Source organism: Artemia franciscana, chromosome 13 (genome assembly GCF_032884065.1).
Source record: "Artemia franciscana chromosome 13, ASM3288406v1, whole genome shotgun sequence".
NCBI classification, from domain to species: Eukaryota; Metazoa; Arthropoda; class Branchiopoda; order Anostraca; family Artemiidae; genus Artemia; species Artemia franciscana.
The window spans coordinates 39,318,664-39,343,537 of NC_088875.1; the positions used below are offsets into that span (position 1 = coordinate 39,318,664).

Consider the following 24,874-nt stretch of genomic DNA (forward strand, 5'->3'; position numbering starts at 1 on the left):
AATTAGCAGAAAAATACAAGTATAGTAACAATTATGACCTGTCTAGACTGAAGCCCCAGTCATGGATGTCTTTTGTTTAAAAAATATCGCGAATGTTGTTGAAAATTTTTTTATTTGCTAAGGCATAGTATTGTGGATACTGTTAAACAAACCCACTTCAACAACCACGAGGTTTATATAACTTCCCTAAATTACTGGTGTTAAATATAAATCTAATCTATGCCAAAACTTGCTACATTTTTATTAAGTATTTAATAGTGAAATGAAAAAAACAACCGAAGGAAAATAGAATAGGATTGAAGTAGAAATGTTTAACAAGCATTCTTGAGCTTAGTGTTATACTCAAGGCCATATCCAAGGGGGAGGGTTAGGGGGTTAGAACCCTTCTTCCCCTCTCGGAATGTTTGTCCAGTTCGTAATAACGCAACAAAAATGAATGTAAACAAAATTTTGATTCGTTTTTAATGTTTTTTGTGCATAAATTTAGTTAATTTTATTAATAGTGGCAAGCCATATCGCTTGTCTTATTTAAACAATAAACAACCATAAGCTTAAAAAATATAATCATAGGAACACAAAGAGCCAAAAATTAATTTATTATCAAACAGTTTGTGGTAACAAACTGTAAGTAAGGAGCTACCAAGCTTAATAGTAACCCAATCTCAAAAACAGAATTTCGATACCGATAGGTACAACAAAAGAATTTGATTTTTATGATGATTCCAAATATATAGCTTTTACCAACTTTAGTCTTACCCATCAAAAGTTAAGAGCCTGAGAATATTTGCTTTATTTTCGAAAATAGGGGGAAATACCACCTAAAAGTCATAGAATCTTAATGGAAATCGCACCATCAGATTCAGCGTATCAGAGAAGCCTTCTGTAGAGGTTTCAAGCTCCTATCTGCAAAAATGTGAAATTTTGTATTTTTTGCCAATACCACAGATGCCAAGATCACAATTTTTTTTTGCCAAGATCACAGATGCATGCTTAATTTTTTTCCCAGGAGTGTTAATTTTGTTTACATATAGTATTGGTCATTGGGAAGTATACAGACGTTTTCAGGGGGGAGGGTTCTGGTAGGGGGGTCAGGAGAGGGAAGGTTACACCGGAAGATCTTTCCATGGAGGAATTTTTCATGGGAGAAGGAAATTTTCCATGAAGGGGTGCCGGATTTCTCAGCATTATTTAAAAAACCTTCAGAAATGAAATAAAAAAACAAGTTTTTTCAACTGAAATTAAGGAGCAGCATTAAAACTTAAAAGAACAGAAATTATTACATATACGAATGGATTCGTCCCCTCGTCAATAGTACTTTCATAAGAGCTATTTATTCTAATCGAACCCTTTGTGATTCAGGGTTCATTCTTAAAGAATTGGAACAAAATTCAAACTTTAGCATAAAGAGCGAGGTATTGACGAGGAGTTGAACGCCCTCATATATGTAATAAAAATGTACGAATATAGGAGTTCGTTACGTAAGTTAATTCGTAAGTTACGTATATTTAATACTGATAAGAACGTTCGTAAATAAAATTTAAAGTTCTAGTGCCCTTTTTCAGTGACCATAAAGTTGGAGGTTAACTAGGCCCCGTTCTCGCCCCTTTTTTCCCAAATCGTCCGATAAAAAATTTGAGAAAGCTATTTAGCCAAAAAAGGTAAAATTAATAACTTCGTTTTAATCATTCATTTACGGTGAGTCAAAATCAAAACCTGCATTAATTCCAAAATGTTTAGAAATTAAATAAAAAAATTTCAGCTGGAAATAAGGAGCGACATTAAAGCTTATAACGAAGAGAAATTGTTCCGTATACGAAAGAGGCTGTCCCGTCCTCAACGCCTCGCTCTTTGCGCTAAAGTTTGACTCTTTCTCATAGCTCGACTTTTTACAACAATAAGAAAGTTTACCGCAAAGAGCGAGGCGTTGAGCAGGGGACAGCCCCTTTCGTGCGCAAAATAATTTCTGTTCGTTTTAAGTTTTAATGTCAGTCCTCACTTTCAATTAAAAAAAAAACTTGTTTATTTTTCATTTAATTACTAATTGCGGGAAACCTTATGACTTGTTGTGTAGAAAATCTAAAAAAACATGAATTAAAAAATACAGACATACAAAAATAATTTTCGTTATTTTTACTAATAGCGGTAAGCCATATCGCTTGTCTTGTGTAGACAATAAACAACCATAAACTTAAAAAAAAACATTATCTTTGGAACACAAACTAACAATCATAAATTAAGTTATTATTATTAATAGCAGTAAAACCTTATGACTTGTTGTGTATAGACAATAAAAAAAACATGAATTATTGTTATATTATATAGTGTATTATATATAGTGTAATTTATAGTATTATATAGTGTAAATAGTGTACTATATTATTGTTACATAAATTTTTTTATTTTTTACTAATAGCGGTAAACCACATCGTTTCTGTTGTGTAAACAACAAACAACCATAAACATGAAAAACATAATCTTAGGAACACAAACAAAGAACCACAAGTTAAGTTATTATTGCTAATAGTACTAAAGCTTATGACTTGTTATGGATAGACAATAAAAAAGCTTGAATAAAAAAATACAAAGAAACATGTTACTCTAGAGATGTACAAAATATTTTTTTCTAAAGGGTGTTCAGCTCCTAAATTCTGCGGTCTCCAAAAGGTCCGCAAAGAAGAAGTTACTCTGCTCCCAATTGTGGCTTGTTATAGTTCTCCAGCTTCCAGACTGAGAAAATAGTTGTCAACAATTTGTTATCCTATCATGTCAACGCAAACTTCTTACATTGAAAATTCAGTTCACCTTGTTGAAAAATAAAAAAAAAAGGAAAAAAAAAGGCCAGTTTCGATGCCTTCCCTATGTATACTTCATGTGATATTAAAAAGTGTTACTTTGCTCTTCAAAGGAACTAAAAGATAATTTTGACCAGATTGACTATAAAACACGAGATATCACAACCATTATGCGCCTTGTTCACCTTTGCAATATATCTTCCCTATATTTTTGATACAATAATCAATTTTTTACCCAAATTATGGGTGTTCCAATGGGTAAGAGCCTTTCACCTTTTGGCTACTTTTTACATGGAATCTTTTCAGACTTTCGCTTTAAATACTTTTCCTCCAAAACACCGTTTCTTGGGCTGATGTTATTTCTGTGTGGGATCATGGAGGGATAGCATTTAACGCTTTTTGACTCATCTTAGCACTTTTGATTCTAACCTTCAGTTCTCCTTAGAACTAGAAGATAATCATAAACTACCTTTTCAGACGTCTTAATCTTCAGTAAATATCTCAGTGTTGAGTTTTCGATATATAGAAAACCTACGCATAATGATAAGTATTTGCATGTCTTTTCCAACCACCTTCTTGCGTAAAAAGAGTAGTAGTTATATTTTTGGTCGATCGTCTAATAAAAATATGCTCAAAAACTTATTTAGTCCCAGAACTGAATTATCTGACGGTCATTTTGTTTTGCAATGGATATTCCATAAATTTACTGGAATCCATCAAACAGTTCGTGGTAACGAACTCGTAAGGAGCGACCCGGCTCAATAGTAACCGAAAGTAACTCTAAAAGATGGAATTATGATACTAATATTTGCATCAAAAGAATTGTATTTTAATGCTGATTTTAAATATACAAGTTTCATCAAGATTAGTCTTACCCATCAAAAGTTACAAGCCTGAGAGAATTTGCCCTATTTTAGAAAATAGGGGGAAACACCTCCTAAAAGTCGCACAATCTTACAAAAATCACACCATCATATTCAGCGTATCAGAGAAACTTATTGTAGAAGTTTCAAGCTCTTATCTACAAAAATGTGGAATTTCGCATTTTTTGCCAGAAGACAGATCAGGGATGCGTGTTTATTTGTTTTTTTTTTTGTTTTTTTCCCAGGAGTGATCGTATCGACTCAGTGATCCTAAAATGTCGGGAGAGGGCTCACTCTAACGAAAATTAAAAGTTCTAGTGCCCTTTTTAAGTGACAAAAAAATTGGAGGGCACTTAGGCCCCCTCCTACGCTCATTTTCCCCCAAAGTTACGGGATCAAAATTCTGAGATATCCATTTTATTCACCATAGTCGAAAAACTCAAGAAATGTCCTTGGGTACGACTTACTCCTCCACAGTCCCCGTGGGAGGGGCTGTAAGCTACAAACTTTGACCTGTTTTTGCATATAGTAATGGTTAGTGGGAAGTGTATAGACGTTTTCAGTTTTTTTTTGGTTTGGGGGGGGGGAGAGTTGAGGAGGGAGGGCTACATGGGAGGATCTTTCCATGGAGGAATTTGTCATGGGGGAAAAGAATTTCAATGAAGGGGGCGCATTATTTAAAAAAAGTGAAATAATAAATATGAAAAGTTTTTTTCTACTGAAAGTAAAGAGCAGCATTAAAACTTAAAATGAACAGAAATTATTACGCATATGAGGGGCTTACCTCCTCGTAATACCTCGCTCTTTACGCTAAAGTATTTTTAGTAATTTTAATTATTTATTCTGCGGCCTTTGTGATTCAGGGGTCATTCTTAAGGAATTGGGACAAAATTTAAGCTTTAACGTAAAGAGCGAGGTATCGACGAGGGGTGAACCCCCTCATATACACAATAAAAACATACAAATAGAGAAGTTCGCTACGTAAGTTAATTCGTAAGTTACGTATTTTTACAAATGAAAACGTTCGTAAAAAATTAAAAGTTCTAGTTGCCTTTTTGAGTAATCAAAAAGTTGGAGGGCAACTAGGCCTCCTCCCTCGCTCCTTTTTTCTTAAAACTTATCGATTAAAACTATGAGAAAGCCATTTAGCAAGAAAAAAATAAATATGCAAATTTCGTTTTAATTATTAAGGTGCGGAGAGCCAAAATCAAAACATGTATTAATTCAAAAACGTCCAGAAATTAAATAAAAAAAACAAGTTTTTTTTAACTGAAAGTAAGGAGCGACATTAAAACTCCGTATATGAAAGGGGCTTTTCCTCCTCAACGCCCCTTTCTTTACGCTAAAGTTTTTTTACTGTTTTAAAAATCAGAGTTACGAGAAAGAGTCTTGTCTTGTATAAACAATAAACAACCATAAGCCTAAAAAATATAATCTTAGGAACACAAAAATATAACCATAACTTAAGTTATTATTCCTAATAGTGGTGAACCTTATGACTTGTTTTGCATAGACAGTAAAAAAACCATATATTCAAAAATACAAACAGACAACATAAATATTGCTATTATTGCTAATAGCGGTAAGCCATATTGCTTGTCTTTTGTAAAGAATAAGCAACCATAAACTTAAAAAACATAATCTTAGGACCACAAACAACCATAAACTAAGTTACTATTACTAATAGCGGTGAACTTTATGACTTGTTTTGCATAAAAGGTAAAAAAACCTTATATTCAAAAATACAAACAGAAAACATAAACATTACGATTATTGCTAATAGCGGTAAGCCATATCGCTTGTCTTGTGTAAACAATAAACAACCGTAAACTTAAAAACATAATCTTAGGAACACATACATACAACCATAAATTAAATTTATTGTTACTAATAGCTGTAGATCTTGTTCTCTGATACGCTGAAACTGATGGTGTGATTTTTATTAAGATTTTTGTCATTTAGGGGGTGTTTCCTACCTTTTTCGAAAATACAGCAAATTTTCTCAGGTTTGCAGCCTTCGATTGGTAGCACTAAACTTAATGAATTTTATATGTTTAGAATCACCATAATAAGCTGATCCTTTTTATATATCTATTGGTATCATAATTTGAGATCATGCGGAATTTTAGCTCATATTTACTATTATTAATAGCAGAAGCCTCATGGTTTTTTTGTGTAAACAATTAACAAACAAAAAAGGAAATACTTCAAAAGTAAATATAAACTGAACTATCATGTACGCTTCATAATAAAAGAAAAGGTAAATAACCCTCTCTTATTTTTAGCAAAGGGGGAAGGGGTAGCCATCAAAATAATTTGAATTTTTTTCCCTAAAGGACTTCTGAAGGGAAGCAAAATGAGCCTGAGAAAGAAGAAGGACACGAAGAAGCGGCGACAGAAAGAAAGCGCAAGAAAACAGTTGAACCTAGCGAAAATGGTGATATCGACAAGGGCGAAAAGAAGGTGTCAAATTCTCGTCAGGAAGAAGAAGAAATTGAGCTGAATTATGGTGACGTTGATGATTCTGAAGATGATAAAAGTGAAAGAGAAGATCAGAAACAGATAGAGCCTAAAAAAGAAGGGTTAGTAAATGCTAATGCTTTTCTTCAGAAGTTTTAAAAACGTGTGATGTAGATCTTTTTTTTTTTTATATTTGAGCTACCCAAATGTCAAATCCTTTGAATGTTGTTGCCCAATTGGCTTCAAAAATTTTTTTCTATAGTATCCTACAGCCCAAATAGTTTATTGGGCATCAGCCTTAGTCTTGGGGTGCTTCTTTATGAACAAAGTTAAGAATCAAAGTAAGCCACGAAAGGCCTAGGCTCCCTTCGTTGTTTTCGTAATTTTTCCCGGTTGATGTTGTAAAAATTATTTATGGTACAATTATCTAACCTTATATTTTATATGAGTGTACCCTTTGGGCAAGCAATTTTATGCTAATTATAGAAGGATCCAGACAGTTCAGAATAAAGCAGTTCGTCTTTAGGGTAAATGTGCCAATTTTATTCCAACGTATTTGTTATTTCCACTTTAAAATTTTTAATGGTGGTCGGTTTTGAGATCAGCAGTTAATAACACTGGTAGTATGTACTATAGTCTTGTTGGTAATATAGTACCTTTGGTTGGTTCTCAATCCTACGCCTGAACGGAAGCGAGAGCTTGGCTACTACTGTATTTTATTTTATATAACTAAACTAGAAATATCAATACTCAAAATATACTCAACTTAGGTTTTACATAGCTTTTCTTCACTAGACTTGAAATTGAACTGAACTCGTTAAATCACTCCCCTAATATATACTCAAACTGACATATACCCAAACTGAACCTACAAGATATTTCCAGAAAAATGACAAAATGATAAAACACCCCAGAGACTAAAATGAAACTAACAGTTGCATCTATTTAGAAAATACTTAACCCGGACTAATACCACGACTGTTCTTTAGAGGAGGAGAATTAAAATGGCAGGGAGTTTAAAACTGTCAATACTAAATTGTTCCTAAAGGTTACCTACTAACCCTGTGTCTTTTGGATTTTTTTTTGCCAGATTTTTCATGCCTACAGATCTTAGGAAATAGGAAAAATCATGGGAAAAATGCTATTTTAAGCTTTTGTCGTGTCTAATTTGAAGGAATCGATCTTAAATCAACGTTCTAATTAAAAAATTTTAAAAATTTTGGTAATAAAATTTTCTTAAAATTTATCCTTATGAATGCTAAATTTGTCTTAAATATTAACCACAAAAGCCATATCTCTGTATCTTTTTTTCAGATTCATAATCCGCGTAAGAAAAGTGCTATTCCAAGCTTCTGTCTATATTGGATTCAAAATAATCCATCTTAATTACCGTTAAAAATTTTTACTGTCTTTGTGATTTTTTCAAAAAATTGAAAACTACATATACTAGGTTATGGCAGAGAGTAGCTGAAATAATTGGAATAATTGAAATGGAAATATTGAAAATTACATATACTAGGTTTTGGCAGAGAGTAGCTGAAATAATTGGAATAATTGAAATGGAAATATTGAAAACTACATATGCTAGGTTTTGGCAGAGAGTAGCTGAAATAATTGGAATAATTGAAATGGAAATATTGAAAACTACATATGCTAGGTTTTAGCAGAGGATTGTTGAAATGAGAAAGATAAATGAGAAAACGTGAACATTTTGGAGAATTTAGGTAAAAATCAATTCAACTTGGACTAAGCTAAAAGTGCGTATAACATACAAGTTGATGAAGTTATGCTGATAAGAAAAATGAAAAAATTTGGATGTTTTCAGAGTTTTTGGGACTATTTTTACCTATATTCACGGCGCAAGGTTCAAAAAGTATCTGATATGCCGCTATTAGAATTTATGACTGTAGGCCTACGTATGACAAAGATTGTATGTTAGAAAACTAGTAATTATCAGAAAAGTGACTTGTTTTTATAACTTGAAAAACTCAATCATATGCCACTTAAAATGAATTGGCAACAATTCCTTTTTCCTGCAGGAAAGATGAAATAGAGGCGGAGCTGACGGAGTCTGAACCCTACAATCGCCTTGAACGTCCACATCAACAAAAACCACCTAGTCCCAAACCATTAAAAAGACCCAGAACAGAAATTCCTGAATATAAACCTTTGCGCAGACCCAAACTGGTTGCCCCAGTAGAGGAAAAGTGAGTAGCCAGATCTAGATTTTCTATTCCTTTCCCATTTTTACCCATTTGATCGCTAAAGCCCATTTGCTCCTTAAGTGGATGATTTCTAACTCTTATGTAATGACTCTTATTGATTTTTAGGCCTTTCAGAACGTGGCACTTCGATAATTTCTTGTTATAAGCTTCAAGTATGTGACAATCAAATTTATAGTCCATATAGTCCTATCCAATCAATATTTAGGCGTTTTCAATATTTCAAGCCTGTATTCATCACTTAAGCGTACAAATTTGACAAAATGCATTTCCTGTCCCATATTTTTTCATTTTCAATTAAAAGATTATCCTTCTTTGATTGCTTCTCATTAAATACTTCTCTTTTATCTATCTACATACTTTATATGACACTGATAAAAACCCCATATAGCTCCTTAAAACCAACAGAGAAATAATACATGTTAGATCTGAAGCTTTGAAAAGAAGTAATATTTTAATAAGGTATTTAGAGTAAAATATTTGTTTGAAGAAGCAAAAAATGCCTCTTCAGTTTGTTCTTAGGTTTTCTAGTACAGGTGCCAAAAAGTCCCTAAAATCCATGGAAGTCCCTAAATCTGGCTTTGGTCCCTAAATCAGTGCTCAGGTCCCTTAAGATTTTTTCCTGATCAACATTCTTCCATATTAGTTGAATATCTTATCTCTAAGTAATGGAAGCCACTATGCAAGGTATGGTATTTCAGTTTTTGTTTCATTTATGTCATTTTCAACACGTGTTCTTGTAACCATAATCCAAATTCACGGCTACAATGCTACTGTCTGAATGAAAAAGATTATAAAGTAGTGAAAAGGATTGAGATCCTTTGCCTCTGGAGTCATCTTAGGATATTTTTTTTTTATCCTAGCTTTCAGGAGATTCAATTATTTTGTGTGTGTTATGCTAGATACGTGGACCTAGCTAGCCTTGAATTCTAAGGGGCTGATTATTTTGTCAGTATTATGCTAGATACTTTTTTTTATAACCTAGCTTTCAGGAGAGTTAATTATTTTGTCAGTGTTTTGCCAAATACGTGGACCAGCCGTGGATTTTAGGGAGTTGAGGGAAAATAGCCTCTTGGCATAACTGCTCTTAACTTCTCTTCTTTTTTCTGGCTTAACAGTAACTGCCAATAACTGAATTTAAATGGGAAATAGCAAATTTAAGTATGTCTGGCTTGAGGAGAAAGACGAAACAGGGCTAGTCTTTTGAAACAGTCAGAAAAGTGAGAAATGTATTTCATCCAGTTTCAGTTTTTTTTTTTGCTTTTATATTTACGTATATATCTGAAATAAAAATACGGAATCAAAATTAAAAATGGAAAAAAAAGATTGAAAGGTGTTGTGGAAGGATAAATATGCTCTATAACCCTTCAGGGATGTGATGAAATTCCAGGTGATCTATTTTTTTTTTGTTTTAGCATCCCTGGCCTCTAATCCTAGCTATCAAAGGGCATACGGTACATCTGTTTTATAGGTTTGGTAGTAACGACCGTAGGTCCCTAAAAAATCCCTTTTTTGGTTCTAAAAAATACCCCAAGTCCCTATTTTCGTGCCGCCAAACATGTGGCAGCCCTGCTAGTACCACTAAGTAAAGATTTATAAAGTATAATCAAACTCAGTAATTTTTTGCTACTACATTGTCGGCGCGAACACTGTTTACTTCTTTTTATGATAAGACTATATGGACTATAAATTCGATGGCCACGTATTTGAAACTTATACCAAGAAATTTTTAAAGTAACACGCTATGAACGGCCTAAAAATCTAAATTCTATTCTCATAAAATTGGGTCTTAAAAATTAGGAGAACAGATAAGAATCATCCACTTAAAGATGGCTTAGCAATCAATGGGAACTTTTGAGCAAACTGACATAGACTAAGCTGTTGATTTCCTGAAATTTTGCAACCCAACAACTAGGATAATGCGAGTAGCAATAAAATGGGAGGATAAACATGGTGTACCAGAAGTGACACAAAACCTGGGTTTTCATAAAACAGCTTAATTTCATTTGTCACCCTAGAGCAAATAATTGTGTTTGATTGATAAGAAAAATAGCAACTGTTTGCGCAAGGTTTAGTTTCTGCGATATGCGGTACCGTGTACAAAAGACACTCTGTTTTCATGGAAGGGGGGAGGAGGGTAGAATCCTCTGAGCTTCGCCTGGAAGGCCGGAAAGCTAATTTACAGGGGGCGTGATGCAAGGATGATCAGAATGATGTGTGTCTTCTGCGGCACATCTTATACCTGGGGTGTATTAAAAGCCCAGATGTGCATATGAGTATATTTTAACGACTCATTTGTTTACCCATCTACTCGCTAAGGGCTTGGGAGTAATTTGAATCTCCTAAGATTCAATTTTCTAGCGGAAAAAGGTCTAGTAATCAGCCTATGAACTTAAGGCAACGACAGTTAAAGATTCATCTCGTTGGTCCTAAGAGTGGTTTTACAATATTAGCCACCTTTCTAGAAAAGGAAAGCACAGTCAAAGTTTCTGAAAGGGCATCTCGTCTTCACCTTATAATTTCTGTCCTTTTAAGTGAAAGGACATAGACATAGACAAGTAGAGCCGAATATCATCTTCTTGAACGAGTAGCAATTAAGCCTAGAATTTATAGACCCCTCCCCAGATAATCGGGAATATACGCAAGTACCATATTTGGCAACGTTGGAAAACAAATATGCCATTTCTTAGAACCTCTCCTCAAGCAGTCACCGATTGCTATTCACATTACTGCCATATCCTGAAGTATATCCTCAAGTGAATCATACATATTTAGAGTCGAAGGTGATCATTTTTGAAGAAGGAGAAGCGACGGTTTTATTAGGGGGGGGGGGGTAAAGGGGCACTTGTCACGGGTGTGGATGTTTTAGGGGGCGCCAAATTTCAAATTAATAACTTAACGGTTATAATCATTTTTATGGCACTTGGTATTAACCAAGTGACATATAGCAATCGCGAATTCTGTCGGTCTGTCGGTCCCGGTTTTGCTACTTTAGGCACTTCCAGGTAAGCTAGGACGATGAAATTTGGCAAGCGTATCAGGAACCGGACCAGATTAAATTAGAAATAGTCGTTTTCCCGATTTGACCATCTGGGGGGGAGTGGGGGGCCGGTTAATTCGGAAAAAATAGAAAAAATGAAGTATTTTTAACTTGTGAGCGGGTGATGGGATCTTAATGAAATTTGATGTTTGGAATGATATTGTGTCTCAGAGCTTTTATTTCAAATCCCGACCGGATCTGATGACATTGGGGGGAGTTGGAGGGGGGAAACCTAAAATCTTGGAAAACACTTAGAGTGGAGTGATTGGGATGAAACTTGATGGGAAAAATAAGCACAAGTCCCAGATACATGATTGACATAATCGGAACGGATCCGCTCTCTTTGGGGTAGCTGGGGGGGGGGGTAACTCTGAAAAATAGAAAAAATGAGGTATTTTTAACTTACGAACGGGTGATCGGATCTCAATGAAATTTGATGTTTAGAAGGATATCGTGTCTTAGAGCTCTTGTTTTTAAATCCCGACCGGATCTGGTGACATTGGGGGGGGATTTGGGAGGGGGAAACCTAAAACTTGGAAAACACTTAGAGTGGAGGGATCGGGATGAAACTTGGTGGGAAAAATAAACACAAGTCCTAAATATATGATTGACATAAACGGAACGGATACGCTCTCTTTGGGGTAGTTGGGGGGGGGGGGGGTTATTTCTGAAAAATTAGAAAAAATGAGGTATTTTTAACTTACGAACGGGTGATCGGATCTCAATTAAATTTGATATTTAGAAGGATATCGTGTCTCAGAGCTCTTATTTTAAATCCCGACCGGATCTGGTGACATTGGGGGGGAGTTGGGAGGGGGGAACCTAAAACTTGGAAAACACTTAGAGTGGAGGGATGGGGATGAAACTTGGTGGGAAAGATAAGCACAAGTCTTAGATACATGATTAACATAACTGGAACAAATCTGCTCTCTTTGGGGTAGTTGGGGGAGGGGTTAATTCTGAAAAATTAGAAAAAATGAGGTATTTTTAACTTACGAACGGGTGATCGGACCTCAATGAAATTTGATATTTAGAAGGATATCGTGTCTCAAAGCTCTTATTTTAAATCCTGACCGGATCTGGTGACATTGGGGGAAGTTTGGGGTGGGGGAACCTAAAATCATGGAAAACGCTTAGATTGGAGGGATCGGGCTGAAACTTGTTGGGAAAAATAAGCAGAAGTCTTACATACGTATTTAAATAATTGGAACGGATCCGCTCTATTGGGGGGGGGGGGTTAATTCTGAAAAATAAGAAAAAAATACGTATTTGTAACTTACGAAGGAGTGATCGGATCATCATGAAACTTTATATTTAGAAGATCCTCGTAACTCAGATCTCTTATTTTAAATCTCAACCGGACCAAGCGTAATTGGGGGGGGGGCAGTTGGGGGGGGGACCGGAAATCTTAGAAAATACTTAGAGCGGTGAGATCAGGATGAAACTGGATGGAAGAATAGAAACCTGTCTAAGATACGTGACTGACATAACCGGGCCGGATCTGCTCTCTTTGGTGGAATTGGGGGGGGGCAATTTTGAAAATTGAGGTATTTGTAACTTACGAAAGGGTGATCAGATCTTAATGAAATTTGATATTTAGAAGGATCTTGTGCTCCAAAGTTCTAATTTTAAATTCCGAGCAGATCCTGTGACATTGGGGGGAGTTAAAGGGGGAAACCGGAATTCTTGGAAAACGTGAAAATTGGGGTATTTGTATCTTATGAATAGATGATCGGATCTTAAAGAAATTTGATTTTTAGAAGGAATCCATGTCTCAGAGCTCTTATTTCAAATCTTGACCAGATCTTTTGACATTGGGGGTAGTTGGAGGGGGAAATCTTGGAAGAACTCTTGGAGTGGAGGAATCGGGATGAAGCTTGGTGGATAGAATAAACAAATGTCCTTGATACGTGATTGACAGAATCGTACTGGACTCGCTCTCTTCGGAGGAGTTGGGGGGGAGGGGTTCAGTGATTTGGCGAGTTTGGTGCTTCTGGACATGCTAGGACGATGAAAATTGGTAGGCGTGTCAGGAAGCTGCACAATTTGACTTGATAAAGTCACTTTCCCAGATTCGACCAACTGGGGGGCTAAAGGGAGAGGAAAAATTAGAACAAATTAGGTATTTATAACTTACGAGTGGGTGATCGGAGATCTTAATGAATTTTGATATTTAGAAGGACATCGTGACTCAGAGCTTTTATTTTAAATACTGACCGGCATTAAGCCTCTTATTTTCCTTTTTAAATCAATATATTGATTCATAGAATTTTGTTAGAGCTCATACCATATGATCTCTTGACTCTTAGCTCTTCTCGCCTCGACACAAGTGCCATATGAGCTCTTAGCTCTTGTTTAATTTTGATATTTTGTTTTTATTAAAAAAAAGTACAGTGTACTTAATAAATGGAAATAATTAATAAATTACTAAATAATTAATAAAATAGGTTAAAAATAAAAGAATAGTTAAATAATAATAATTTAAACATTTAAAATAATTAATAATAATGAAATAATTTAGATAATCTTAAAGCATGAATAATTAATTTGCTCATCATTAAGTTTCAAAATCATTTTCTCTTATATCCCTCACTATGATGGTGTCCATTATTTCCTTGCCCTGACAAGAAAGAACTTCCGTTAAAGCCACAGTGCCTGAGAATTAAGGGTTTACTTCTTTGTTGAGCTTAAGATTAGCTTTGTTTCTCATTAATTGAGCATTTGTAGTTTGCTGACTAAAAAATGGATGTGTTTCCAGCACGAGTATTAAACTATCAATTTCGTGTCCAATCCCACTTTCTCGGGTCATAAGGAGAGAAAGGTTGAGATAGTTAGGGCACTTTCTGCGGATGAAAGACGACATATTGTCCTTTTCGGCTTAGTATCTAGGGCTAAACGGAGGTCGTCTGTGGTTGGGGTGGGAGGACGTCATAAAGAAAGATTTAAGGGATATGGGAACTTTCTGGGAGGGTGCAAAGAGGGAGGCTTCGAATATATTAGGATAGAGGAGAAGTGTGCGTAGCTGTGTTGGCTTTAGGTGGCTTGGTCCTGCCGTGATTTGTTGGTAGTATTAGAAGTAGTAGTAATAGTGTCGCGTTTCTTAATGAATATTTGCGGGGGTACTTTGAGGTGTTTGATTTATACATGAAAGTCCATGCCCTACTGTAGTGAAACTTATGAAAACGAAGAAATTAAAAAAGGAAAAAAAAACGAAAAAAAAAGAAGAAAAAATGACCAAATTGGGAAAGCTTGTCCAACAAAATTGGGAAGACGTTAAAATAATCATTGAAATAGAACCCTTTGTAGTCACAAACACTGAAACAAAGCTGTTAAGTATATTGAAGCTTTAGGCTTTCTATTTACTTTATTTCTTTTGGTACAAATTTCTTATTTCTTTTGGACAGGTTTGTTTTTTCCTTTTGCGTATTTGCTTTTTTTTATTTTTCTTTTTTTTAGGACAGACGTACCAATGCCAATAGAAGTTCCTCAAATAGATATTAGCAAACTTCAGCTTAGAAAAATCAAACGAGTTCAGGACTCCTTAGAAGAAAAGGCTGAAGAGGTGAGTCCATTGTGTATCTTCGTGCATTGTGTTTACTTTCACCTCTGCAGTTTTTTAATAGTGAAATTATCTTGTTCACGTATTTTTCTGGATTGTTTTGAGCAACGTAGAGCAGAAGAAGAACAAGGAATCCCTCTATGGAAATCTCGGATTTTTGGTAGAGGTAGATCAGGATTAATGGTTCATACAGCACAACTACTACATAACATGGAGAGTTAGTGCTGCCAAAGCAAACTTGATGCAACGTTCATACAGCACAACTATTACATAACATGGAGCATCAGTGCTGCTCTGATAATCTGGAAAGTTCATAAAGCACAACTTTATGAAATCAGGATTAATGGTAGAGAAAGTGCGTGAATAAGAGTACATGAAAAGCAGCTTTTTTGAGGTTGCATGTCTGTTTGGAACTGACCCCTGAAATAGTTATCCGACCAAAGCCATCTGTTAATTGTTACAAACAAAGGTTTCGTATAAAACCTATGGTTAAGCTTATTAATGAACTAACAGCATATTATACATTCAATGTGCCTGGTACTGCTAATTATGATAAAAAAAAATCGGTGCTAATCGCGACTGTATGAGCTACGTGTTATGATCCCCTGCTGTGGCTCGGAACATGGGTGTCCCCTATTATAGAAGAGTGGCTTGGGTGTGTCTTATAGATAGGCAAAGACATGGTCCCTACAATTTCTATAATAAAAAGTCTGCATAGACTGCAAGTGATAGGCTGGATAAGCTAGACTACCCTGGGGTTGTACGAAAAGAAAGAAAGAGACTAGCATCTCTAAATATTTCCTAGAAGGTGGTTATAGCAGAAGGTTTGACCCGGATGGGAGGGAAGAGGGGTTTTTGCCCGTGGGACTGAGACTCATGGAGCCTAACATTGTGACAGTTTTGAATGTATAATAGTATTTATTGTGTGAAATTCCTTAAATTAGAGCACTACTGTAATGTTCATATAAAAATGTAATTGTAGAGAAAAATAGAGAAACCAGAAGAAAAAAAGAAAAAACTTCTACCCTACTTTAATGTTGTACAAAAAAGCGGATGATCAAAATTAGACCCACTTGTTCCTAGTGACCACCCACGGAAGCTGGTACTATGGCCTTTTTATGATAGACGTTGTTGAATTCCTCCAATTGTCTGGTGTAAGATATCTTCGAATGGGGTTTCTCAAAAATATCAGGATTCCACAAAGAACAACGAGCTACGGTAGACTCATACCTATGTACAGGTTAGGAGAGGAGGGGATCTCTGAAAATGGTCTGAGATCCCCTTCCTATGGAGAAATTGAACTGCAGAAAAATTGACGTTATGTCCCTTCCCTCCCCCCTAAAGGTTGGAATATGAAGATAAAAAGGAAATTTGATACTGCCCTGAAATTTTCATAATGGAAAAAAAGATATTAGAAAGTTAGTTTTTCAGATATGAATAGACCTAAGCTAGGCCTAAGCAGGGTCGCCACCGTTGGGGACTTATCGCCAAATTCGGTGATTTTTTTCCGTTTGGTGTCCTTTTTATAACAGACAGTGTCGAAGTCCTCTAAACACCTGATACTTCCTCAACTGGTGTTCCCCCAAAATTCCAGGATTCCACAGATGGTTCTGCGCGAAAAAACGAGATACGGTAGACTCATACCTGTCCACAGGTTAGAAGAGGAGGAAGGGTCCTTGAGATTGGTATGAGATACTATTACCATGGAAAAGTTGAAAAATAAATACAGAAAGTTAACCTCCCCCCGGAGAGTGGTCTTATTCTCTCCCTAAAGGTTAGAATTGAACGCACCTATAGATGAAATGCGATGGAATCATGTAATCATGTTGAAAAAATATGAATGAGATAGGTTGTATCAGGTGGGGCTCGGAACACATTATTGGTTTTGACGGTTCTGATGTCATTCAATGGCTGGGAAATAATGGTCTGACATTAATAACTTAAATCTACGTTTTTTTTTTTTACAGTTGAAAGTTTTTTGAACTATTTTAGAACACGATTTGCTTTATAAAAGGAAGGGAGGAGAGGAGGCGTTTTGTCACGAAGATGGCCAAATACTGCATAAGATCTTTTTTGCTTGAAGACGGGGAACGGGCGAAGGGGGTCAGTGGGCTTGAGTTTTAAAGTTATTTTTATTTATGCGTATTCAGTACTAAGCAAGCAGAAAATAAGTATCTCAGAGGAGTATCCAGTACTAAATAAAGAGGTTTGGACAATGCATTGTTTCTGGATGGACTCAATCAATCAAGTTGATTATGATGACTAAAGAGCTTAGGGTAAAAACAGACAATAAATTTGTAAAAAAAAGAAAGGAACTGTAAATCTCTATAGAAGGGCGTTTTGCCGAACGCTGAAACGGGAAACAAATTAGGTACTTAACGCATTTTGTTTTGAATAAACTATCTTTAAGTAAGCATTATTCATGTTTTACGTTCAATTTTTAGCAAGAAGCCATTAAGAAGCGAATCACACCCCAGTTTGGATCAAAAATGGCTGTCAATGGTTCCATGTTACAGGTGAGAAATCCTATAAATTCTGTTCTGATTGGTTTTTTCTTTGTAAATTTTTATTTTTTTCTCTTTTCTTTTATTTTTGCGTTCATCTCTTTCTGTAATTACAATTAGAAAGTATAAAAATACAGTTTGTATATTTACAGGTTATAAATCTTAAATGCGTCACACAGGAAGCTGATTTAACTTGTAACACATTGTTTTCAACCTGTCCCCCTCCCTCCGAGATAAGTCTTCTGACGGATCAGAGCTGTTGTTCTGAAGGGAATCAAAATCGGATCAATTGAATCTATAGGCCTCTATTTTTTAGAGAAGGGGTCCTTCCAAAAAATTTTAGAGGGGGTTTCATTTTTACTGGTTGTAATATATTTAACCTTGCGCCTTTTGAAACATCGCAGACATTTTCACCATTTTACTCCTAGTCGCTTTAGCTGTTCTTTTTACTATTTTACTCTACTTTCCTCTCTGGAAAAAGGGTGTTCTTGTGTGTATTGTGCTTTTGAATTTGTCAGTTTTTTCTCCTAGTTGTCTTTAACTTATTGTTTTGCCATTTTACTCCGCTCTCCTCTGGGAAAAATGTGCGTTTTTGTATTTTTGAAATTGTGTGTTTTTTCTCCTAATCATTTTAGATTTTGTTTTCTTGGCGATTTTACTCTACTTTCCTCTTTACAAAAAAAAAGGCATTTTTGTGTTTAGTAATTTTTTGAAATTTTGTCTTTTTTTTCCGTAGTCGTTTTAACTTTTTTTGACCATTTTATTCTACTCTCCTCTGAAAAGTGGGTATTTTTGTGTTTCTTGATTTTGAAATTGTTTGTTTTTTTCTCCTATTCGGTTTAGATGTTTTTTGTTTTGTTTTTGTGTTACCAGTTTAGCCTACTCTCCTCTCTAAAAATGTGTGTTCATAAAATATGCTTTCTTCGAAACTTCTATTCATTTACTTATAGAATTTTCCGTAGGTCAAAATTTCGAGGCAAAATTCTAACAAAATTCTCATTTATTAACAAAATTATTTTCAGTTTATTAATTAATTAATAATTTTTTGTTTAATCATCTTAATTTATAATTTAATTATTTAATTGTTTTAACTTAATTATTTTATTTATTATTATTTAATTATTTCTATATTTTAATTTATTTTATTTAATTAGTTAGTTAATAATTTATTAATCAATCTCATTTATTAAATACTGAATAATTATGACTTAATTTTAATAGAAATGAAATTTCAAAATTGCAAAATGATTATAACTGTTAGATTATTTATCTGAAATTTTTTGTCCCTAAAATTTCTTTGCCCGGGTCAAGTGCCCTTCTGCCCTCCCCTAAAACCGCCTCTGGACATATGCTAGGGACTTAATAAGCAAACCTGCCTGTGCCAACCTTTCATTTTCTGAAAAACTGGTCAAAGGCTCCGCGATTCTGTTATATCAAATCTTACAAGGCCTACGGACCATAATTAGGAACAAGTAAAAAAAATAAATCCAAAATAGTAATAAATGCAAGTTAAAATTTTGTGTTTAATTTTATTAGCTTAATTCATGTGGAGAGTTTCTCTGGACTTCAGTCAGATTAAAAAGAGAAAAAATAAACAATTTTTTTCCAAAATCAAGAAAGTTTAAGAGACGTTTTCAAGGAATCTTATCCTACTCGCCTCAGGAAGTGTGTCCTACTTGTGAGGTATAAATGCTTGATACTGTTATGATTTCCAATAAAAATACAAAAATTTTTACCATAAAGGTATTTTTTTATTATTATTATTATTATTATTATTATTATTATTATTATTATTATTATTATATAGAATCAAACAGTACTGTAAGTAAGGAACACGGCTTAATAGTAACTGGAACTCTAAGAGATAGGTTCTTGATAACAATTTCAAGCTAATATACTTCCCTTGTTGTTCAAGCCAAGGGACGGTATAATTCCTATGTAGGGGCTCCGGGCAAGGTGGTCCTAGTAGTGTACTTCTGGTTTTGATCTGACTGTTTATGGGAGTTACAGGCTATTATATTTCTTAGTATTGGACGTGATTGTCTCTTACTAGGTTGCTAGCTACCGCTGCAACCCAGATAGATACATCAAAATAATCAATTTTCATGCTCATTCAAAATATGTAATCGGACCATCAAGTTTAATGTTACTCTTCAAAAGTTACAAGTCTGAGAAAATTTGCCATATTTTTGAAAAATCGGGAAAACCTCCAAAATATCAAGTTATCTCAATGAAAGTCACATCATCGTACTCAGCTTATCAGACAATCCTGCTGTAGTGGTTTCAAATTCCTATATACAAAAATGTGGAATTTTACATTCCACATTTGTGGATGAAGTTCATGAAGACATTTGTGAAGAGGAGTTCACGTGGGAGGATCTTTTCATGGAGGGATGTTTTGTGGGGGAAGGTAATTCTCCATGGAGGGGTAGCCAAACTTCTCGGCATTATTTAAAAAACGATCAGAATTAAAATAAAAAACAATTTTTTTAAACAGAAAGTAAGGAGTAACATTAAAACTTAAAGTGAATAGCAAGTACTACGTAGATAAGGAAGGTGGCCCCCTCCTCTATACCTGCCTCTTTACGCTAAAGTTTTTTTAGAACTTCATCCATAAAAAACTCCATAATAAAAAAAGCTTGTCATTGTAATTAAACGGCCCTTGTGTTTCAGGAGGCATTATTGAACAATAAGAACAGATGAGTCCGATGGAGAAGGGATTGAGAACAGATTGAGAGGGGGCAACTATCTTCATATATTTAATGATTTCTGTTTCTTTTAAGTTTCATTGTTGCTCCTTACGTTCATTAGAAACTTTTTTTTTAAATTTAATTTAGGGATAGAGATAACATAAAAAGTAGATGAAATGTTTCCTTTACTAAGCATAATGACGGTATTTTCACTGACTATTTTAAAGCCATTGGTCTCTTGGACTTGAGACTTTAGTTCTCTCCTGACCCCAAGGCTCTCTATTTCAGTGATAGGGTACAAGAACCAGGACATTCAACTTTCTTTAAGTTTGTTTTTCTTCAAAAAGAGACAAAACTAAATAATTTAAAAAAAAATCAACAAAAAACATCTGATTGACGTCAAAAAAATAAAAAAAATTTGCAGCATAGGTTTCTTACTTTATTTGGCAACTGAATGCAGTTGCCAAATGGTTGGCAACTGAATGCAGGAAAAATCTCACGTGAGAATAAATCTGCTCTTTTATGAAAACATATTTAAATGCGGGAAACAGAAAATTGTAAATAGTTAAATCATTGTAAATATTTTGTATATTTTAATTTTTGAAGCGTTTAAACCCAGAAATTGTATGGTTTTTAGTCTTACTGAAAACAGCACAATGACGAGTGGAGACCGGAAGTTGCTTAACCGAGATGGAGTTAATAGTAAACCCCCAGCACACCATCTTTTGTCAAATTACTCGAGAAATTTCGGTTTGAATTCTTTTTAAATTGCTCTAATTTATATAATTCAACTGTAATTCTTCAACTGTAACCTAATAGTGATTCAACTGTAGGGCTGGTACCCGGATGTCAAAGTTGTGCAAGAGACAGAAGAAACAGACGAAACCCCAGTAGAGGCTGCAGAGGAACCCGAACTAGTTTTAACTCCTGAGCCACCCGTGCTATCAAACAGTTCTAGACGAATTGTAATAGAATCTGAGGCTGAGATGGAAGAAAAACCCCAAACAGAAGGGCCAGCTTTGCCTGAGCAAAAGAAAGAACAACCTCGTAGTAAGTTATATATCTATATATATAATTTTGTTTGTGATGATAATAATGACTAATATCCCCTCTTGAATACTTCCAGATGACGTGTGTTGGCCTACATTCCCTTGTCTTTATTAATTATATAACCTAGATATTGTGCTTGGATCTGATCAATATCTGCTTGAACGCTAATTATCCAACAAGTTACAAGAAATCTGCGGGATTTGAGCTCAAAGCTAGCTACCTTTAAATTTAGTCTGAATCGAGGGGTGCTAGGAAGACTCGACTGTGCACTGGCTCTTCAACCTGTCTTTTATATAGCTTCTGAATGGCCATTAACTGCAGGGTTTAGCTGAAACGGCTAAGCCGTTAAGTGAAACGCCCGTAACAGAAACCTAGCCGTTAACTAAATGGCTAAGTTAAAACTGTAATGTACATTTTTGTAGTACTTTTATGTTTTCGCTTAGGGTGCAAAGTGGAGGAGTAACTCTTCTATTTCTGTGAAATATGAATGGCCGGGTATTCAATAGTGTACATGGCCTTATTTATAAAATGTCGTAATACTGTGTATTATATATAAACGTAGCTGAGTGGTTTGCGCCCTAGATTTTTAATCCTGTTTCCTTTAGGACTGGAGTTTGAATTCTGGTGTTGCCAATCGTTTATTTTAGGGCGGGGTCAGTGGTATGACTGTAAGCTTAGCCAGAGTCAACTCAGGTTTAAATGTGTGCCTAGAAAATTCAGGAAAGTAAACAAGAAGGTTGTGTGAAAGCAAAGGATTGCTGGCCTCAACCCCTGATTGTACTTCCTAGCTAGAGGGCCAAGAGCCAGAGATCACCATCGCCAGTAGAAGCTGTAAAGTTTAGTGTCTCACTCTTTACTTTCTGCTCTTTCTGTGCATCAAACTAAACCTATAATTTTACCGATCCTCTGTATTTAAATTTTTAAAGAGCAACCTTTTTTCAAAAGAAGATATTCTCTTAATGGGCCTTTAGCTTTGGGTGTGAAGGAATTTAAATACCAAATACTCATCCCAGTGTTCAAAGTAGGTCATAAGCGAAAGCTAAATTTTAATTTAAGGGGCAAGGGGATAAGGGCAATGATACTGAAAGGATATGACAGATATTCTGGAGTGATATTATATCTCTGCCCACTACACCCAAAAAGAAAATACATTGTAAAGCTAAGGATCGGTTCCAGAGCTCAATTACTAGTAATGATAATTAATTTTTAATATTATTAATTTTAATTATGATATTTACCTATTTGTTTTTTTTTTCAAACAGCAGATAAAAGAAATGTAAAAGTAATTATTATTGATTTAAGTTCGTAATGGACTAACAAAAAATTCGTACATTTTGTGCAGAATAAGCATTGTAAAGGTTAGATTTCTTTTCTTCCGCCATTTTAGGCCAATGTTAATAACATCATGATAATTCATGATGATAGTCCCCTGGAGCATACCCTAAATAATGAAGACAAAAGAACAATACCAAAAAAACAACAATTAGTTGAACGCTAAGTACCCACCTAACAAAGCAACGATACTAAATAAATATATAGTAAGTAAATAAATAAAATAAATATAAAATAAATAGATAAAATGAAGCCGCATCGAGAAAATGAAACGAATCGATAGCTATTGGCAAAATATCCTAGAACTGAAGACGCCAGGTGGTGATGTGAAATATAAGGTTTTGTTTGGGTCGAGTAGTTATAGAAGCTCTTTTGCTCTGGCATGGAAGTGTAGAGGGGGAGCAAGGATTTTCTCGTTCAGCTCAGTTGATAACTAGCATGCAAGCCCGTACTGATGGCCGGACTCTGAACTCTAAATTTTTTGTTGCTGACGCTCTGCGCAACTTTGACAACAAACCCGAGCTTCTAACCGATCACAAAAAAGCTGCTGTGTTTGGCCAGATCAGCTAGAACTTCGCCTTATTGGACAAAAACAGGATGTATTGGAAAAAGAAAGCTTAAAGCTGAAAAGAAACATTTTCAGTTTGAGCTGAATTGGCAGTCCAGGACCTGGTCCAGAGGCAAGCAGAAGATGGCGGAGCTAGAGTCAGAAATTTTTACGAAAAAAGAGATGGCTAAACAGAAGAAAGAAACCGGTAGTGCTCTTCTTTAAGAAGCAAGGGCTTCTGAAAGAAGCTTCTACTGCTTTTTTAAGAAATCAGTAGAAGAAAAGGACTTTTTGAACATTGGTCTGGCTCAAAGCATGCTGGAAGCAGCACTGAAAGCTCGTTCCGAAGAAAGAGAAAGGGCAACTGATGCTGAATCTGTGGAAGTACTTGTTTTGAAGTGGAAATCAGAACTGATCGAACGTTTTTCTAAAAAGCCTCAAAAGTGGTTACGCTAATTATTTTAAGCGTAATTCTACCAGTGATTTGTTACACTTGCTACTGAACGCCAATCGTACGGTTTATTCATGTTCGTAAACATTCAAAAGTTCTGCTTTACTGGGGATGTTTGCTCTTTTTACCTTAATCGAAGTTGTGCTTCCATTAAAGTTGTCTTTTTGTATGAGCAAATAAATTAATAGAAATAAAATAAGACTTCTAGTCTTCTTTTCCGTAACCTTACGGGCTTTTAGAGGGCGATGATGATCATAAGACAGTAATTGGGACTGTGTGGTTCATCTGCCCGTGCTCTGAGTACCTCTTGGTAGGTACTTTTTTAGTTGTGAAATAACTAAAGTCACTTTTTTTGGGAGGATCGTTGTGGCCGATCCCTATATATATATATATATATATATATATATATATATATATATATATATATATATATATATATATATATATATATATATATATATATATATATATATATATATATATATATATATATATGTATATATGTATATATATATATATATATATATATATATATATATATATTCCAATATCCTTAATATTTATCATTATCATTGCCCTTATCCCCTTGCCCATTGTTTTAAACTTTAGGTTTTTCATATAGGCTACTTTGAACATCTTGATGAGCATTCATACTCAAATTCCTTCATGCCCAAAGCGAAAGAGCCATTTGGATAGTTCCCAAGAGAGTGTAATTTCTTACGTTCTGTAATGCTCTAATATTATAATTTAAAATATTTAAGATATGTAATGTCCTTTTAGAGAAGCGAGAGCGTGATACACAACCTAAAGCTTCGTCAGCAGTGTTGGTGAACACTCCAGTATCACCAGCGAAAGAGCCCGTTTCTTCTGTTCTATCAATTCTCAACTTAACCCGACCATTTACAGTTGGTCAACTGAAAAAGCTTCTAAGTCGAACCGGACAGATTGTTGAAGGTGGATTTTGGATTGATAAAGTCAAATCTCGATGTCTTGTTGAGGTTAGTATTCTTAAATCAAATAGTTATTCAACGAGCTGAATTTTATTGTACACCTTCTATAGAAGAAGATGAACAATGCGAAATCCTGACTTTATGTGTCATCAGTAGGTGAATTTCATCGAAATAATTTGAAGAACTTTTTGTTGGAAATAGAAATGGTATTCAGAAGTTGTAGTGTAAATTATTAACATATGAATTTCAAATACAATTCAAAGTGAAAATCGAAAGGCAATATTTTTATGTTTTATTCCCACAATGTTTTTATGTTTTGTCCCACTTTCATTCCAATATTTTTATGCTTATTCCCATATTTTGTTTCCACCCTTACTGTAACTTACACATATACAGATATACGTAACTTTTTTT

At 34.8% G+C, this 24,874-nt stretch overlaps 1 protein-coding gene across 10 annotated transcripts in view; it reads left to right on the forward strand.

Annotated features, from left to right (window-relative positions):
• LOC136034918 (apoptotic chromatin condensation inducer in the nucleus-like) overlaps positions 1–24,874 on the forward strand; it is a 70,740-nt gene that overhangs the window by 32,036 nt on the left and 13,830 nt on the right. For 8 of the 10 annotated variants that reach the window (XR_010619292.1, XR_010619291.1, XM_065716427.1 and 5 more), the window contains 6 exons: positions 5,992–6,237; positions 8,155–8,322; positions 14,834–14,939; positions 17,381–17,452; positions 20,964–21,180; positions 24,291–24,508. Coding sequence is in view for 8 of the 10 variants with exons in the window: in XM_065716427.1 (XP_065572499.1) it covers positions 5,992–6,237; positions 8,155–8,322; positions 14,834–14,939; positions 17,381–17,452; positions 20,964–21,180; positions 24,291–24,508 (1,027 nt within the window). In the remaining 2 variants the exon portion in view is untranslated. The remainder of the gene's footprint in view (positions 1–5,991; positions 6,238–8,154; positions 8,323–14,833; positions 14,940–17,380; positions 17,453–20,963; positions 21,181–24,290; positions 24,509–24,874) is intronic. The other 2 variants (XM_065716426.1, XM_065716425.1) reach the window with 1 other exon arrangement.